Raw genomic sequence first — 19,897 nt, 5'->3', positions numbered from 1 at the left:
TATTTATATATTTTAATTTACATATGAATCAATTCATCACAATCTCAGTAATTTGCCACGATCACAATTATGTTACATATTTTGGACAATTATTAATATATATTTTAAAAAAACAAAACTCACCAACAAGCTAATGGTCGACCATGAGATTGATGGTCAACCAAAAAAACTAATGGTCGACCATCAAGCTAATGGTCGACCATGAGATTGATGTTCGACCTAACAAAGCTAAGGATCGACCATCACCCTACCGATAGCTTGATGGTCGACCAAAGAAAAATAATGGTCGACCATCAAGCTATCTCTTGCTGAATTCACCAATCGAAGGAAATCTGTTTTGTTTTCTTCTGCCAACTCTCTTCTCTAGCAAAGGAGGCAACACCAATGGAAAATTAATGTTTCGTGGCAATTCATTTTCTTCTGGAACGGGATAAACAGTCTCTGAGTAAGCCATGCACCATGACATTGTAGAATAGTACTGTGAACACATATCATATAAATCAATATTCGCTAACCAACTAGCTGCGATGACATGAGCACATGGGATTCTATCAATATCAAAAACTCGACATGTGCATCTTTTTGATTCGAGGTCCACTATGGCCGAATGTCCACGACTCCTAACATCAAACTCCATACGTCCTAATTCAAAAACTTGCATTCCTTGGGCATCTGTGAACCTGCTACGAAGAATCCCCTCGATCGTAGGGGTCAAGTTAGTGTTACTTGCAATTGATGCGTGGCAATATCGGGCAAACCAAGATGAGGCTAGTTTCTGTAAAGAATCTAAGAGTGCAATGATTGGAAGCTTCCTTTCTTCAAGTAGTCTAGCATTGATCGACTCAACCCTGTTTGTCGTCATAATATTGTAACGGGTCTTTGGACAATACGCTCGAGTCCATCTATCAAGTGAGTCTCTCTCGTCCAAATATTGCGCTGCCTCAGGATATCTATTCCTAAAATCATTGTGTGCAATATCAAACTCGAAAGTTTTATAAATTTTTGCAATGTGCAAAAACATTTCGGTTGCACCCTTCTTTTTGCATCTAGTCTTCATGTTTTGGGATAAATGCCACGTACAATGACCATGATGCGCATTTCTATAGACAGTAGAAACCGCATTAATGATCCCCTGATGCCTGTCAGAAATTATCACCAATTCATCCTCATCTGGTACTACTTCTAACAACTTCGTTAAAAACCAACTCCACGAAGAAGTACACTCGACATCTACGATTCCCCACGCCAAAGGATATTGGTGATAATTTACATCTTGTGCCGATGCCACTAGTAAAACACCATTATATTTGTCCTTCAACCACGTACCATCAATTGATACAACTTTTCGCATACTTCGATATCCTCTAACGCATGCACCAAAAGCAAGAAACATATACTTGAATCGATTTTCCTCGTCGACAAATATGTCTGTTATGCTTCCTCGATTCATCTGCTCAACCATGTGCAAATAACAACTCAATTTATTAAAACTCTGCGTAGGATCACCTTTCATCATATTGTCTGCTAGTTCTTTCCCTTTCCAAGCCTTGTAGTATGATATATCAGCATTCATACTATTGTGCATCATCGCCATCACTACTTTTGGTACAATTGGCACTGGATGACCTTGGAAATTATCCACTAACATATCACGAACAACAGCAGAACTTGCTCCACGGATTCTCTTTTGTCTCCCAGTCAAACCACATGTATGTGTATTACAATATGTTCAAATGGAGAATGCACGTGAATCATTCTTAATCAAAGAGGTCCAGATTTTCCACTTGCAATCAGACACTACACATTTTACGGCGTACACCTTTTGGCTACTTTTAACCGTCTCAAATTCAAAGCAAGCTTCCAAACTTATTCTAATTAGCTCTTTTTTCACCGCTTCTCGGTTTGGAAACTCTTGACTAACAAACAAGTTTGAACCATCCGTGAATGAAAATGAGTCACTGTCAATATCCACATCCGCATCCAAATTTGCGTCATTGCTTTGAACCAAATTTGCCTCGACCTCAATTGCATCATTACATGCTTCATCATATAACTCGTCTGTGTTACTACGATCCACATGCATGACATCCACGTTATGCGCTTCGTCGAAAAAATCACTGCTATTATTACGATCCACAGAAACAATATTCAAGTGAAAATAATCATCAAAATGCCTCTGTTCGTTAATATTGCAATTGTTTTCATCAATACCATACCCGTGCACATTATCAAAAGAATCAACAGAAGCAACACATTCAATTTCTACTTGAAGCACCGGCCTACTTCTCGGATAACCAAGATACAAATATGCTTTCAAATCATGGTCATTCTCTATATGAATTGGTTGAATGTTGCACGACAAATCTAGAAGATAACTCAACCTCAAGTTGGCAGTGTCTTCTACTTTTCCAGCTCTATATAGTTCACTTTTTAAATTTTCAAAATAACAAATATCATCATCCACTGGAATAGCAACAAACTTTGCATTGGCCCCTGGGGATTCCATTTATAAACCAGCCCCTCCGTCACTTCCCATTTCCCATCAAAATGAACAACAATAACTGTTGGCATATCTACAAAGTGCACAAACAAATATGATAATTAGAATGAGCAAAATTATTTAATAACAAAATAAAAACAAAACCGCACATGGTCGACCAAAAATATGTTGGTCGACCAAGAAATTAAGTCGGTCGACCATGATCATCACGGTCGACCATTAAGAGTGTGGTCGACCATGAAAAAATTTTCATTGGTCGACCAGGAAGAACTTAATTTCTCGGTCGACCATTAAGAGTGTGGTCGACCATGAAAAATTTTTCATTGGTCGACCAGGAAGAATTTTTCTTGATCGACCAACTTAATTTTGGTTGGAAAAAATTCTTCATTTTAATTTTGTTCGACGAAGAAAACAATGAACGACACAAATTATTGATCTTCAATTTGGTCGATAGCTGCATGAAATGAAGAAAACAATGAGCTGGTTTTCAGGAGCAAACTTACTTTATTTTTCTTCGTCTTCAAATACAGAAGAATGGGACCAACATATGTGGGAGTAGATTTAGATCTGAATCTGAGGAATGAGCGCAACAACACCTGAGCAACAATAGTGTCAATTTCGATTTAATGTGACGCGGAAGTGGTAGATGAGGAAGATGAGTTCTTTAAATTTGGGAAGCTTACAATTGGGGAATTTTGTGGGGATTTTGTGCGTCGAATGAGAAGAAAGAGAAGAGATTAATTAATTTAGGAAGTTACAAGTTTAATTAAGGTTTAACATACTAATCAAGAGTCAACTCCTTCTTTTTTTTAAAAAAAAAAGTCACACTCTTTGTTTTTTAAATCATTCGTGAGGGGATCCCATTTTTTTAATTGGCCCGCTTAAATCGATGTCATAAAAAAACCTGAAAAAATAAATAAAATTAACTCCTCGTCACACTCGTACGTCTTTAAAAAAATATATCACATATTTAATATAAAATAAGGTAACAATTTGTGTGAAATTGTTTCACAGGTCGTATTTTGTGAGACATATCTCTTATTTAGGTCATTAATGAAAAAATATTACTTTTTATGCTAAAAATATTACTTTTATTGTGAATATCGGTAGGGTTGACCCGTCTCACAGATAAATATTCGTGAGACCGTCTCACAAAAGACCTATTTTTTGAACTTACTCATTTCGAATCTTATTCAAAAAATATTTTGAACATTTGTTTTCTTGACCCAAATTATCTATATTTTTCTCAACTCGATATCGGGAAAGAAATCATGTATATAATATATTCATGTTAAGATTTTCATCCGGACCCGATTATATTAATATATTTTTTTTGAAAAAATATTATAATATTATTAACACGTTGGGTTGAATATTATAATTTTAAATAAAAAGTTATTGATTTGAAGACAGTATAGAAATTGGCTCACACGTGTTAAATGGTCGGGCTTTTTTAAAAAATAATATAAATTTAAAAAATATTTATTAAATTATTGCAAAAGTGAAAGATTTGTAAAAATAGTGCAATCCGCGTAAACGGTTAAGAATATGCTATTTTAACATTAGTATTTTTTGCTAAACAAAATAATGATTCATAATTAATTATTTCTCAAAAATGCTAATTTATCTTGTACAACTAACAACTGTCTAAATAAAAAATTTTATTTATCTAATAATAATAACACAAAATACAAAAAAAAAATTCAATATTATCAACAAAAATAATAACGTTACCTTTTAAGAGTCGATCGTATGAAATGACAAAATCAATGAACAACATTATCACCTAACAATGTTAAAAATTCTTATCAAAAAAATAATATTATAAAACCAAATTATTTCAATAATAACAAAAATAAAATTAATACCTGTAAAATACTTCAAAATTACTGATGCTCGATAAACCAACGCAGCGTAGTCGAAAAACACAACCGGAAATAAGAATCCGTTAAAGCCTTTAAGTATTTTGTGCAAGCGATTCGGAGGAAATGCGCGCAATAGGATTCATTTTGAATCCGTGACAGCCTGTCACGGATTCAAAATGAATCTGTCATACTATTCTCTAATTTCTTTTTAAAAGTTAGAATCCGGAGCATGTTTATGTGGATTGCACTATTTTTACAAATCTTTCACTTTTGCAATAGTTTAATAAATACTTTTTAAATTTATATTATTTTTAAAAAAAGCCCTTAAATGGTCTACCAATTGATAACCATTTTAGAACTTAAATAAATTAAATAGTTGATTAATCAATCCAAATAAAAAACCCATATATGCAAATATTATATTATAATTCAAATAAAATTATACATAGTTTATCATCATTTTTTCACATTCAGTCTAAATCAAGTATAGTGCAGGGAACACGTTGTTATGATTAAGAAGGACCTGACCTATGGTTTTTATATTTAATCATAAAATATTATAAGTGGATAAATATAATAATTAAAAATTATTCGACTAGGAAAATAATGATTGATGTCAAATAAAGCTTGACAATGTTGATTTTTGTTTAGGAATTACTTGTTTCAACTTATTTTAATGTATTATCAGTTATCAAGTACTTGATCGAGATACTCCTTCTTTACCAGACAAGATCCCGAACATTCGAGTCCATCAGATGTCAAGCACTTGATCGGGAGATAAAAATATTCTCAATTCTTATCGAGACATGGATTAAGTATGCGTGTTATGGGACGGGTCTCTACCCGATCTACCTATGCTCGACGTTATATTTACTAATCCAATATTACATTCAAAATGTACAGTTTTGAAAAACGATATCAATTATATTTTCAACACTTAGTTTTGTCTTAATTGAATCACATATTGAAATTCTATATAATTTTACAAAAAATTATTGTAATATAAAGTTTTTTAAAAATTATTATTAATCAAAACTAAATGTATAATCTGTGAAGAGCCAAGAAACCAACTCATAAGACTTTCGGGTTTCGAACATTCCAATTATCATCATCCCAAGCTCTCTATTTCTCTCTACATTTCTTCGCCCTCACGGTCAGTCGGAAGCCATTCTCGGTCGGCTCGTCGTCGGTATCACCTCTGGAGGCGAATCTCCGCAGCTACCTCTTCGGGCCGTTGTGTCGGAATCCGGGCTAATGGGGATTTTCCCACAAATGCAACACTTGAACGCCATAGCTCGACGTCAGCATCATGTTTATATCCTTTTTAATTTTTGTCCAAACTCGCAGCATACTTCCCAGAGTTTATACTTTTGTCAACAATTTCTTAAGGAGTGTTTATCTTTGGAAGGAATAGGATTAGTGGAGAGAAAGTGAGTGTTAAAATCAGAGTGTTCTGAGTAAAATACTTTGTATTCTCAATTTTCTTGTCTTCTTTGTTATTAATAAAGAAGTGATCTCCTTGAGAAGTTTAGAGTGGACGTAGCCCAATCTTGGGGTGAACCACTATAAATATTGATGTTCATCTTATTCATTGTTGATATCACTTATGATGTTCCGCTGCGATGTTACCTCGTATATTTCCCTGATATCCCAACAACTGGTATCAGAGCTAGATTCTCAAATACTATAGGAAGTCCTTGTATGCTCTGTGGTTGCAGCTTCGTCTGAACTTCCACATCAGAAAAGGCTTTCTAGACAGTATTAGAGAAGTGGTTCTTTTGTGTTCAGGCTTTGACGATTAATTCGTTGGTAACAGTCACAAAAGATGGAGGTACGCACAAGCAAGATGATTAGCCTTAATGGCTCTAATTATCAACTTTGGAAAAGTAAGATGAAAGATATTCTATTCGTCACCAAGATGCACCTATCGGTGTTCAGCGAGTCTAAACCAGATGATAAATCAGATGCTGAATGGAACTTCGAGCACGAGCAAGTCTGTGGATACATCCGACAATTTGTCGATGACAACGTGTATAATCACATCTCTAACGAGACACATGCTCGTACGCTTTGGACGAAGTTGGAGACACTATATGCCTCCAAAAGTGGCAACAAAAAATTGTTCTATTTGAGCAAGCTTGTCCAGGTTCGATACAAAGAAGGAACTCTGATCGCTGATCATCTGAATGAGATTCAAGGATTCGTGGAGCAGTTATCAAGTATGAGCATAAAACTTGATGACGAGGTGATAGCTCTGATTGTGCTAACTTCATTGCCAGAGTCTTGGGAGACTCTGAAAGTATCACTCACGAACACAGCACCAGGAGGAGTCGTGAGTATGGACTTCATCAAGAGTGGCATCTTGAATGAAGAGATGAGGCGGAGATCTCAAGGGTCCTCTACCTCACAGTCAGATGTTTTGGCTGCTGAGTCAAGGGGGAGAAGTAAGATCAAGAAAAACACAAATCAGAAGCCAAGAAGAAGCAAGTCCTCGGGGAGATATGCCAACGTAAAGTGTTATCGTTGTGGAGAAAACTGGACATATTAAAAAATACTGCCGAAAACCGAAAGACAAACATGAAACCGATGATGAGCAAACAAACGTCATTGACGAATTCAATGTTGTTCACGAGCTAGAGCAGGAGTCCGTAAATTTGGCAACTCAAGTAACTAGTTGGGTGATCGATAGTGGAGCAACAGTCCACGTCACATCTCGAAGAGAATGCTTTACATCCTACACACAAGGGGACTTTGGTGTGGTGAGGATGGGGAATAACGACTTATCCAGAGTCGTGGGAAAAGGAGATGTGAGCTTGACTACCGTGGAAGGCTCTACACTGATCCTGAAAGACGTCAGGCATGTGCCAGAAATGCGCCTGAGTTTGATATCGATCGAAAGACTCGATGAAGAAGGTTTTTGTACAACCTTCCGAAATGGGGTATGTAAGATTTCAAGAGGATCACTTGTGGTGGCAAAGGGATTAAAGATGTCAAAGCTATATGTACTTCAGGAAAATCATTCTGAAAGAGTGAACTACGCAGGGGAAGAAAACTCAACAGAGTTGTGGCACCGACGTCTTGGTTACATAAATGAAAAGAATCTTACATGCCTTGTGAGCAAGCAAGTTCTGCCCGGTATAAAGCAGGTTCATATGAAACAATGCACAAACTGCTTAGCCGAAAAACAAAATAGGATATCATTCAAAAGTTCACCTCCTAGCAGAGCCGATAAAATTCTAGATCTGGTGCACTCAGATCTATGTGGTCCGATGCCATTGTCACTCGGAGGAGCGAGGTACTGGGTAACTTTTATCGATGATCATTCTCGAAAAATTTGGGTGTGGACACTCAAAACCAAGGACCAAGTTGCGGAAACATTCAACAATTTTCTAAACTTGGTTGAATGGCAAACATGCATCAAACTCAAATGTATTCGAACGGATAATGGAGGAGAATACATTGGATCCTTTGATGAGATATGCAAAAAGAACGGAATCAGACATCAAACAACACCACCAAAGACACCACAACTCAACGGATTAGCTGAGAGGATGAATAGAACTTTGGCAGAAAGAGTCAGAAGCATGCTCTCACATGCAAAGCTGACTAAGGAATTTTGGGGTGAGGCCGTGGTTGCTGCTGCATATATATTGAATCGCTCACCTTGTGTTCCTCTCAATTATGATGTCCCGGAGCAGGTGTGGCAAGGCAAAGAAGTTTCCTATAATCATTTGCGGGTATTTGGTTATGTTGCTTATGTTCATATACCAAAGGATGAAAGACAGAAGTTGGATGTCAAAACAAGAAAGTGCATATTTATAGGCTATGGCGAGGATCAGCTCGGTTACAAGTTTTATAATATAGATTTCAAAAAGCCTATAAGAAGTCGTGATGCCATATTTCAGGAGAATGAATTTTTGGGGACTGCGGAAAAGGAGAATTCTGGATCTGAACAAGATCTGGAATGGTGGCCTTCAACGGTAAATCCACAACCGATTGAAGATGAAGAATTGCAAAATGATAATGAGGATGATGATGAGATTCGTGTTCACAGTGAACCACTAGCAGAAAGTTCTCGTGGTACAATGACCACACGTTCTGGAAGAGAAGTGCGACCCTCAACCAGATATTCCTCAAATGAATATATACTACTAACTGATGGGGGAGAACCAGAGAGGTTCGAGGAAGCTATTACCAGTGAACACAAAGATAAGTGGATGGAGGCTATGCAAGAAGAAATGCAATCATTACATGATAATGAGACGTTTGAGCTGGTGAAGTTGCCGAAAGGCAAGAAAGCTTTGAAGAATAAGTGGGTGTTCAGATTAAAGCACGAAGAACACAGTAGTCAACCAAGATTCAAAGCTAGGATTGTCGTCAAAGGTTTCGGACAGAAACACGGGGTTGACTTTGACGAAATATTTTCACCTGTGGTGAAGATGACATCCATCCGGATTGTGCTAGGGTTAGCAGCTGAGCTTGATCTGGAGGTGGAACAAATGGATGTCAAGACCGCATTCCTTCATGGGGATTTGGAGGAAGAAATCTACATGGAGCAACCAGAGGGGTTTGCAGAGAAAGAGAAAGAGGACCTCATGTGCAGATTAAAGAAGAGTTTGTACGGTCTCAAGCAAGCACCAAGACAGTGGTACAAGAAGTTTGAATCGGTGATAACTCAACAGGGATTCAAGAGAACCACTGCAGACCATTGTGTGTTTGTCAAAGATACCTCTGATGATGATTTGATGGTGCTTCTGCTCTATGTAGATGACATGTTGATTGTTGGCAAAGATGCTTCTGAAATCAAAGGCCTAAAGAAAGCAACTAAGCAAGACTTTTTCTATTAAAGACTTAGGGCCAACAAAAAGAATTATTAGCATGGAAATCAATCGAGACAGGTATGCCAAGAAGACCTGGTTGTCGCAGGAGAAGTATATTGAGAAGGTACTTCAGAGATTCAACATGGACCAGGCCAAAGCGGTTGGATGTCCTCTTGCCAACTATTTCAAGTTGAATTCAAAGCAGAGTCCTATTACAGAGGATGAGGAAGAAGAAATGAAAAGTGTTCCATATGCTTCAGCTGTTGGAAGTCTGATGTATGCCATGGTATGTACTCGGCCAGATTTAGCTCATTCAGTAGGTGTAGTGAGTAGATTCCTTTCAAAATCGGGAAAGGAACATTGGGCTGCAGTAAAATGGATATTCAGATATCTACGGGGAACCTCTAAACATAGATTGAGTTTTGGAGGATCCAGACTTGAGCTTGTAGGCTACACAAATGCAGATATGGCAGGAGATGTTGACTCCCGAAAATCCACATCAGGATACCTGATTACATTTGCAGGGGGAGCTGTGTCATGGCAGTCAAAGTTGCAAAAATGTGTAACATTGTCAACCACTGAAGCGGAGTTCATTGCAGCAACTGAGGCATGCAAGGAAATGTTATGGATGAAAGGTTTTTTGGAGGAATTAAGATTTGTGCAAGATCAATGCAGGTTGTTCTGTGACAGTCAGAGTGCAATTCATCTTGGAAAGAATCCTTCAATGCATTCAAGATCAAAGCATATTGATGTTCGTTATCATTGGATACGAGATGTATTGGAGAAGAAGAAGTTGAAACTTGAGAAGATTCACACAGATGAAAATGGATCTGATATGATGACCAAGACATTGCCGAAATGGAAGTTGGAATACTGTAGAGCTGTTGCAGGTTTGATCGAATTCACAAAATGTGCTTGAGGGGGAGAATTGTTAAACAAATCAAGCCAACACTTTGAATTCAAGGCACATCATTTTTGACAAATAATTAACACATGTTTTGTTGATTAGTCAAAAATTATGAGGTAAGCCATGATGTTTTATTTTTTGTTTTTTCCCTAAACTTCACCTATAAATACCCATCCATTCTTCATTTCAAAAACACACCAAAAACACAAATCCTCTCATCTACAATCATAAGTGTAGAAGTGAGATAAAGGATTTAGTGTGAGATTTCTTAAGGAGTGTTTATCCTTGGAAGGAATAGGATTAGTGGAGAGAAAGTGAGTGTTAAAATCAGAGTGTTCTGAGTGAAATACTTTGTATTCTCAATTCTCTTGTCTTCTTTGTTATTAATAAAGAAGTGATCTCCTTGAGAAGTTTAGAGTGGACGTAGCTCAATCTTGGGGTGAACCACTATAAATATTGGTGTTTATCTTATTCATTGTTGATATCAATGGCGATCGATTTATCAGTGATTGATTGTGTCATTCAGCTGATTTTTAAGCTATTAGTTAATTTATTCATTTAATTTTTTTTTGGTCGTTGTAAACTGGTAGTTGTTGGCTTCTATTTATGCAGGATTGACCAGTAGATGAATAATTTCCCGAAATTTACTAGCATGATACAATGTTAGATTTTTTTTTTCACGGATATTAAGTCTAGTTTAATACGTAAAATCCCCGATTGATTTTCTTCTCTAGCAACCCAGATAATTGATAATGATATTCCCATCATTTCACTCCGCTTTGAATTTGACAAGTGCTCAACAGTGAATGATCCAACGGCTGCAGGGGATTCTTGTTCGGGTAATCCGACATGCCCTCCAAAGTTAACTTCCAAGAAGAAGCGAAATCTTCTGGGAATGCCAGGTAAAAGTCTAATACTTGAAAATCGTGCATTTATTTTTATGATGATTTTTCATTGATCAAATAGTTGAATAGATGCAATATTGATAGTGGGTTTAATCTTTTGGTGCGCGCCATGTGTTTGTGCAATTACTAGATCCTGATTCAGAAGTGATTGCTTTATCCCCGAAGACTTTGTTGGCAACAAACAGATTTGTTTGTGAAATATGCAACAAAGGATTTCAAAGGGACCAGAATTTGCAGCTGCACAGGAGGGGTCATAATTTGCCCTGGAAGCTTAAACAAAAACCAAGTAAAGATGTGAAGAGAAAAATCTATGTTTGTCCTGAACCGAGCTGTGTTCATCACAATCCTTCGCGAGCGCTTGGCGATTTGACTGGGATCAAGAAGCATTTCTTCAGAAAACATGGGGAGAAGGCATGGAAATGTGATAGGTGCGCGAAGAAGTATGCCGTGCAATCGGATATGAAGGCACATTCAAAGATTTGTGGAACTAGAGAGTATAGATGTGATTGTGGAACTTTGTTTTCAAGGTTTAAGTGGCGTATTTGTTACTCAATTTCAATCTCCTTTTTTTCATGTTATGGAGTGAATTAGGATATCTTTCTTGGTTTGAATTTTAAGATTCATTGTGCAGGAGGGATAGTTTCATTACACACAAGGCCTTCTGTGATGCATTAGCAAGGGAAAGTGCAAAACCACATGCAGAAGCTGAGTCTCCTGTTGATGACGAGGATGCCAAATCGGAAATTGGTCCTGCCACAGCAGTATCAACGCCACAAGATCCAGCATCTGTTGTTCCTACTTCAACTACTGTGGATACTCATGTTTCTCCTGTCCTAGATCAAGGTATTTTGGCTAGAACTTGGATTTGCCAGCCTACTTGCTTCTTCAGGAAGTTTACAATCTCAAACTACTGGATTTACCAGCTTATTCCGAGCCGTAACCTGTCCAGATCACATACCTGAACTTGCACCATCTTCATCTTCTGAACCCATATCTCTTTGCCTCTCAATGAATCAAGGATCATCAATTTTTGTATCACCAGGGCAAGAACTTAGACAGTATGCTCAAGCCCTACAGCCTTGTATGTCTGCTACAGCATTGCTACAGAAGGCTGATCTGATAGGTATCTCTTTGTCAAACACATCGTTGCTTAGAGGGCTAGGGATCGTGTCCTCATCCTCATCCTCATCAACTAACGTCCACCAGAGTGGACCACAAATCAAGCCGGATGGCACGTCTTTAGCTGAAGGCCTTGCACTTGGACTGGCATGCGATGGAGTGTCTGGTTTGAAGGAATTGATGTTTGGAACTCCATCTGTTTTTGGTCCTAAGCACATTACCCTTGACCTTCTTGGTTTGGGAATGGCTGCCAATGGCGGTTTGAACGGAGGGCTAACGGCTTTAATGACTTCCATCAATGACAGCCTTGATAATGGGGCAGCAACACCACCACCACTTCGTGGAGGCCGCAACGCCATGTCAGGAAGCTCATGATCTGATATCGGTGGGGAAATCAAGAATCCTAGTCATTTATAGTCGGATAAGATCTTGAGGCTACATTTGTCATCTGGTGATTTTGTCACACCAATGCGGGTACAATTGGACTCGGGAAAAAATTCACTTACAAATGGAGGTGGAGAAGTAGGTCCAGCTTTGTAGTGGAAATGGCGATTCTGTTGACCATGACTGTAGTTATGTTTTGTTTTCTACCCCATTATTTAAATTCATGCATTGGGCACATTAATGTCAAGAATAGTCCATATAAGCAATAAAACTCGAATTATCATAAGGAGTGTGGATTCAGACTTGTTATATATAAAATTGCTGTGTTTAGAGGAAAGAGTGAAGAATTCAAAAGTATTTTAGGTCATGATAAATATGATCTTTTTTTATGATCTTTAACCGAGACAAGACAAAACGGGAAAAGTTTTGGTAGACATTTGATGCCCTTTGCTGTTTCTAATTTTAATCAATCATACATTTTATTCTGTTGACCATGACTGTAGTTATTTTTTGATAAATTACATTTGTGATTGCATGAGATACTATCCTCCTCCTCCCTCTCTCTCCTTCCTCCTCTTTTTTCTTCCTTTCTTCCTCTTCCCTTTGTCTTTCTTCTTCTTCCTCGTGCCTTTTCCTCTCCTCTTCCTCCCTCTTAGCTTCCTCTTCTTCCCTCTTTCTTGCTTCCTCTTCCCGCCTTTTCCTCTCTTCTTCCTCCCTCCGAGCTTTCTCCTCCTCCCTCTTTCGTGCCTCCTCCTCTTCCCTTTGTCTAGCTTCCTCTCGCGCCTTTTCCATCTCTTCCTCCATCACCCTCAACTCCTCCTCCGTACACGATGTACAACCTAATATCACAGCCCCTCTTTGCAGAGCCAAAAGCTGATCCATTGTTGCCTTCGGGACATTGAAGGACATAGACACAACCTCGCTGTCCAAGGTTTTGAGAACAGAAGCCTGTCCTGCAAAAAATTGAGGATGGTTCCTCTTTGCTGAAGTACTAAATCCTGCAAAAACAAATGTATCATTCTCGAAAGCCATCTGAGCCAATGGATGCAACCTCGGAACTGCAAAGACATCCCCTTCCTCAACCTTAAACCGCAAGCTTTCACAGCCTGTTTCTATTGTTGTACTCGAACACACAATCCGCACAATTCCCCGCCCTTGCCACACTATCCCAATCTCATTTGCCATCGGGTTCCAATGCGGCCCCATCATCGATCCCTTCACAAAAATTATTTGATAAAAGAGTCGAAATTAGCTACAATACCAAGCCATTACCATTAAAATCATCTGGTTCTAATAACTTACTCGGGTCAAGTTCACCATGAACAAACCAATGTCACTATCCTTTAGTACAGAGAACTTTTTCCCCGTTACGGTAGTGCTCCACCCATTATCATTCTCGAAATCTTTCTTCTCCTCGAGGAAGTTGAATAGTTTTGTCTTCTCCCTCTTCTTCTTGTTAACCTTGGATGATATTATTCCCTCTGCTTCTCACAAGGCCGCTGATGAACCTGAACTTCCATCTCGAATGTCTTTTTCTTAGTTTTCGGAACCCCGTGTACAATGGCAGGTGGCTTTGCTCCATTCAACAGTTCCTCCATCAGTTCTTCAGAAACCTTAAAAAAACCATTATGACGCGCGAGGATTCAATAACATAAGCTCGATGAAGGAAAATAACAAAGTGGATAGAAAGAAATTACAAACTTAAATGCTGCCTGCAAAACATTTTTATCAAAGCCCAGAACCATGTCTCGGATGCTGGAGTAAGGCCCAGTTTTTGATTCCTACTAAAACCATAAATAGAATTTAAAAAAGAAAGAAAAAAGAAGATAATATTTAAGGCCACAGATTACGAGTAATGAGAGTTGAATAAAAACTTCAAATCCGAAGCAAAATATACTAGCGGTTCATCGTTTGAATCAGCAAAAATGGCATGAATCCTGAGTTTGTCTCTCTTTGGTTCGGTTTCCAAGTTGCTCTGTATGAAGAAAACAGTTCCAGCCTGCAATCTGAAGACATCTCCAGGCCTCAAATCTATGCCCTTCAAATCATTTTCCTCTGCCCAGCTCAACTTTCCATCCCCTGTTAATATTTAATTAACACGTGATGTTTATGCAATTGACCATAACAAACATCGTAGCTTAAGCACCCATTAATGGTCATCTAGAGAGCAACACAGAGTACCTGTTTGGACATAGAAGACCATATGGTCATGCAGAAAAACGGGAAGAAACAGAGAATTGGGCTCCAGAGTGAAGAAATGAACAAGACACGTGGCACCGATGTCTTCGTGGCCCATTCGAACGGCTGAGATCTCTCCATATTCACTCGAAAAAAGAGATGTCCTGTCTTCCCTTTTCACCAAAATCCCCGAAGTCCAAACATCTCGGATTTCTTCTTCTCCTTCCCAAGATTCTGCGCGCACCACAGTAGCACTGACACCTGAAAATATAGACAGAATAATATTCACACAGCACAGAAAGAGCAGTACAGGTAGCATGCTGGGAATGGAGTCTTTTTCCATCGCCATTTCTGGTTTTTCAAGCCGAGAAACGTACTCGATAGGACTCAATTATTTGAAAATTTTATAGTGGTGTGTTGGTGGAAGAGGATAGGAGTGAAGAATACGTGGCATTTGCATGGAGTGAAAATGCGACACGAAGAGTGCTGCCCCCGCTTCATGCATGCATGCATGCATGCATGGGGTTTATATTTATGAACACTATTACCTCCGTCTGTACAATTTTTTTTAACAAAAATTATTTAATTTTTAATTATTATTTTAAAATGAATTTGGTTTATATTAAAATAAAAATAATATCATAATCATTAAAATTAACCAAAATATTTCTTTATTGCCATAATGCGAAATAAAATAATTTTTTGATTTAATTCTTTGTTTGAGTCGTTATTTGGTTCATGAGAAGTGCATATTTAAATAAGAGTGATTCTCGGAATTTTATTTTTTTTGAACGTAATTCAATAAACCGAAAAAAGATTTTATATAACTAGAAAGGTGCTGTTGTGGGGATCTTAATTATGATCAATTCTCTTGTTTTTCAAAAAGTCCATTTGTATATCCGATTATTATTTTGATGTTTTTGCTCGATCAGATCATGAAAGTCTCATATATGATTATGAATAATCGAAGGAGATTTTCACCTATCTCAACAAGTAAATATGTTCCTCCCTCCCCATACCAATATATTGTGAGATGAAAGTCTCGTATGCTCGCCTATCTCGACAAGTAAATATGTTCATCCACATACCAATATATTTTATTATTTAGGGACCAGACATCCGGGAAAAACATGAAAAAAGGTTGAATAATTTTTTAGTTGTGTAAGCCAAAGACGATCTATTTTTACTGAGACATATCAACTCTATTCATATTTAAAATTAAAAAATAATATTTTTAATGTAAAATACAATATTTTTCGTGAATTGATTAGTTAGAGATTCGTATTACTAAATGACTTGTAAGACGGTGGCAAAGAAGGTTTTTGTGTTTAAATATATCAATTATTAATCTGATATCAAATAGTTTGTCTTTATAATTTATTGTCATTTTACTAATAAAGTTATTTTAGTATAAGATAAATACAAGCCTAGAAGAATGTTTTTGGCGAAATTTTCTTGAAGTGATCTTGATCGTCGATTCCGTTGGAGCTTAAGAATCGAATTTGACCAAAAATAGCATATTTATTCAGTCATTTTCTCAAACACATTCTCCTCACATGCTACGCCGTTGGATTTCGTCTCAGGAATTGCGTAAAAGATGAGAAGAAAGCTCACGGGTGTATCTACCATCATTCTCGCGCTTCGAAAGAACGTTGGTTTCAATCAGACGATGGGGAATGTGGAAAGCCCTCCTCGTTTTCTTTTCCGACAGCCTTGTATCAGTACCAGTATCAGAGTTTGCGATTACTACCTTTGCGCTAACCCATTGAATGCAACTTATGCTGCTAAACCCTTCATTTTCAGATCTTTTTCATCCTCGAGAGATGACCAGAGTGATGTTGACGCTGGATTCGAGAATTGTACCGAGTGTGGTTGTTAGATTGCAAAGATACTGTAGATCAAGGTCCTTCTTGCGATGCAAAAACTATTTTGGACATTTTATCGACATCCCCTGCTCAAGAAAAGTGTAGTAAACTCGACCGATGTGGAGTGAAGGTGACGCACCAGTTAGTTTCTGATGTCATTTCGCGAACACGGAACGATTGGGAAAAAGCATTCACCTTCTTTCTGTGGGCCGGCAGACAGCCAGAGTACGATCATTCTTTGCGGGAATTCCACTCGATGATAGCTATCTTGGGTAAGTTCAGAAAGTTCGATACAGCTTGGAGTTTGATCAATGATATGCGAGCTGCATCTCTTTTGACTCCACGTACAATATTGATAATGATCTGGAAATATGCGGCTGTGCACGACGTGGCAAAGGCGATTGGCGCTTTTTATGCACACAAGATATATAAGTTTGAAATCGGATTGGTAGAATTCCAAGCCCTGCTCTCCGCTCTCTGTCGGTACAAGAATGTGAAAGATGCTGAACATTTACTTTTCTGCAACCAAACTGTGTTCCCTCTTAACACCAAAAGTTTTAACATTATTCTTAATGGATGGTTTGGTGTGATTGGTGACTCGCGTGAGGGAAACCGAATTTGGCGGGAGATGGAGAAGAGAGGGATCAGGCATGATGTTTATTCCTATTCTAGTATTATGTCTTGTTATTCAAAAGTTGGTAAGTTGAATAAGGTGCTACGATTGTTTGACGAGATGAAAGCTTTGGGCATTGAACCGGATAAGAAAGTTTATAATGCCGTGATTCTTGCTCTGGCCAGAGGTGGGCTTCAGAAAGAAGCTCGAAATCTTATGAAAACAATGGATGAGAAGGGTTTTACTCCTGATTCAGTCACTTATAACTCGCTTATTATGCCTCTTTGTAAATCCAAGCTATTTGATGAAGCTAAACTCGTGTTTGATGAGATGGTTGAAAGGCGTTATTTGCCTACTATCCGCACTTACCATGCTTTCTTTCGAATTTTGAGGACGGGGGAACAAGTGTTTGAGCTCTTGCAGAAGATGTATATAACTGGATGCCACCCGAGCCATGACACATATATAATGCTGATCAGGAAGTTTTGCCGCTGGAAACAACTTGAGAATGTCTTCAAACTGTGGAGCGAGATGAGCAAGAATGGACTTGGTCCTGATCGAAGCTCATACATTGTGCTGATACATGGTCTTTTTTTGAATGGGAAACTAGAGGAAGCATACAATTACTATCAAGAAATGAAGGCAAAACAGTTTTTGCCAGAGCAAAAAATAGAGGAAATGCTTCAGGATTGGGTGAGAGGCAAAAAGAACGCAGAATTTCCTGTGACTGATTCAAAAGACAATCAATCTATTTCTCCTGTGACTGATCCAAAAGGCGATCCTACCTGTGTTGAGTCACAGCGACGGCTAGATTTAAGTTCGAAAAAATCAAAGGAATGCGGTTTTCCACAACCGGAATTGAGAAGCTTTATCAGGGAGCGTGGCTTTTCTTTCCCAGATAGTTAGTATTTTATCATGTTGCAGCATTTGCTTCCATGGGTTCTTCTACACTGTTTATTTTGAGAGTCGCCTATGAATAGGTAGGTGCATGGACTACTTGCAATTTGCAAATTCAGTGCTTAAAAGCTAATCTTACTCATAAGCTGCTGGATAATATGAGATGGTACTGCCTTTCCTTTGCCATTTAAATGGCCCGTAAATTGCTGGTGATTTTATCCTAGATAGTGTAGCACAACACATTTAAACTGTCCGTCTGATGCGATCCCGCCCACGAGATCTTTAATTTTTCCCGATCTTTGAAACAAGTAATTGATAGGTGTGAAAATCGCCTCTAGATCACGCGGTCTAGCAACAATTCATCAACGATAGAAACAATCTCGTTCAAGAGAACCTCCAAAGAACCCGTCCTTGGCAACCCTCGTGATATTCGATTGACAAACGCCACAAAAGATAAATCTTTTGATAAGTTTGATTTGATACAACGCAAAAGTTATAACGAAACTTAAGCTTGTTTTTGAGAGAATTCTCAAAGAAAGTTTTTATAAACTCAATCAATAATGAACAAAAGTTGTTTACAATGATGAAACTTTCGAGTATATATTGTCTCAAAAATCAAAAGATATCAAATCTACTTGCCAAAATAATTAAAACTCTAAAATAGGAAACTAGGATTCTTCCCTAAACTGACTTGCGCTCGGGCGGTAGAATATTACCGCTCGAGCGCCAAGGCTTCTGTACTACTCGCGCTCGGACAGTAAGTATGGCGCTCGGGCGGTAATATTTGACCGCTCGGGCGCCGATGCTGCTGGACTCAACTTCATCTATCACTTGAATAATGTTCTTGTGACTTCCAAACTCACTTCCATGCATCAAAAACCCTCCAGCACTTTGCACCTCGCTTGTAAGACCTTCTTCATTGCTCATAAGTCCGTGCAACGCTTCCTTGAACTTCTTCAATCGTCCCCTCGTGATTGGTCCCTCCGGCAACTCCAAAGGGTCTCATGCTTTCCTTAGCGCCTGACCATCCGTGTTCGCATCACCGTCATTGGTCACCGACAAGGACAACATAGTGATCTCTGCGTTTCGTTAAAATTTTTAGTTTGTCACTTCTTGGTGAGCTTTATTTGCCCCTTGTGTAGCTGTATTACTTTAAAGACAGTCTGCTTTTTTGAGTTCACGTTTCTCGCATTCCGGCACTGAAATTGAACCCATCAATTGATAAAGGAAAGGTGGAGAGTCATGCAGAAAAGTTCCCAATGGACAAAATTACTGTCATGCACCTTAGCCTTGTAAAATTATGGATAACCACAAATAGCTGCAGTAACTCATATTTTAGTTCTAAAATTCCTTAGGATCTTGTGATGCACCCAAGTCTTCTGGTCCCTACATTAAAAGTAAACAATACATACTATTCTTCATCAAGGTGCCGAAAAACCTCATTCAACACAATCTAGTACTGTGATTAATGTCATGATGAGATTAAAAAAACTTTTTAACACACCAAGAAGCCTGAAAGGTCAGTCCACTTGTTTCTTCATTTTTTTCATTAATGCTGCTTTGGATGATTTACAGGCCCTTTGTGTGTAATTTGTGACATGGGGTAGAATTTATTTGCTCAATTATTAAAGATGGATCTCATGTTCTCTATATTTTTTTCCTATTCTTACATTCTGTAGCAGGTCTCTGTTGGATCATGGATGGAATCCAAGAATTCAAGTTCATTTCGTAGTGGCAAAATCTAGTCTTACATTAAAAGTTCCCTCCTCGACGTTTTGGCTCTGGTCGGACAAGTACTATAATTTGTTTTATAAAAAAGATTTTATTAAAAGTTGTTTCAAGAA

At 38.1% G+C, this 19,897-nt stretch overlaps 3 protein-coding genes and 1 pseudogene across 3 annotated transcripts; 2 read left to right on the top strand and 2 right to left on the bottom strand.

The window, feature by feature from the left end:
* Positions 1–298: 298 nt before the first annotated feature.
* LOC142530683 (uncharacterized) lies at positions 299–1,594 on the bottom strand. The gene has a single exon (XM_075636497.1). The coding sequence runs from the start codon at positions 1,592–1,594 to the stop codon at positions 299–301; it is 1,296 nt and encodes a 431-aa protein (XP_075492612.1).
* Positions 1,595–9,243: 7,649 nt separating this feature from the next.
* Positions 9,244–12,852, top strand: LOC142530682 (zinc finger protein GAI-ASSOCIATED FACTOR 1-like). The gene is given in 5 exon segments (XM_075636496.1): positions 9,244–10,075; positions 10,827–10,994; positions 11,128–11,524; positions 11,629–11,863; positions 11,865–12,852. Coding segments are annotated over 5 exon segments (2,259 nt in total). The 3' UTR covers positions 12,492–12,852.
* Positions 12,853–12,966: 114 nt separating this feature from the next.
* LOC142530681 (vicilin-like seed storage protein At4g36700) lies at positions 12,967–15,015 on the bottom strand (annotated as a pseudogene).
* A 1,103-nt stretch (positions 15,016–16,118) lies between these two features.
* On the top strand, positions 16,119–18,192 carry LOC142531605 (pentatricopeptide repeat-containing protein At5g15010, mitochondrial). Its single transcript, XM_075637804.1, is given in 2 exon segments — positions 16,119–16,554; positions 16,557–18,192. Coding segments are annotated over 2 exon segments (1,785 nt in total). The 5' UTR covers positions 16,119–16,275; the 3' UTR covers positions 18,063–18,192.
* Positions 18,193–19,897: the final 1,705 nt, after the last annotated feature.

The sequence above is a fragment of the Primulina tabacum genome, chromosome 17 (genome assembly GCF_025594145.1).
Source record: "Primulina tabacum isolate GXHZ01 chromosome 17, ASM2559414v2, whole genome shotgun sequence".
Taxonomy (NCBI): domain Eukaryota; kingdom Viridiplantae; phylum Streptophyta; class Magnoliopsida; order Lamiales; family Gesneriaceae; genus Primulina; species Primulina tabacum.
The sequence above is the reverse complement of the archived record's forward strand: the minus strand, read 5'-3'. Positions and strand labels throughout refer to the sequence as shown.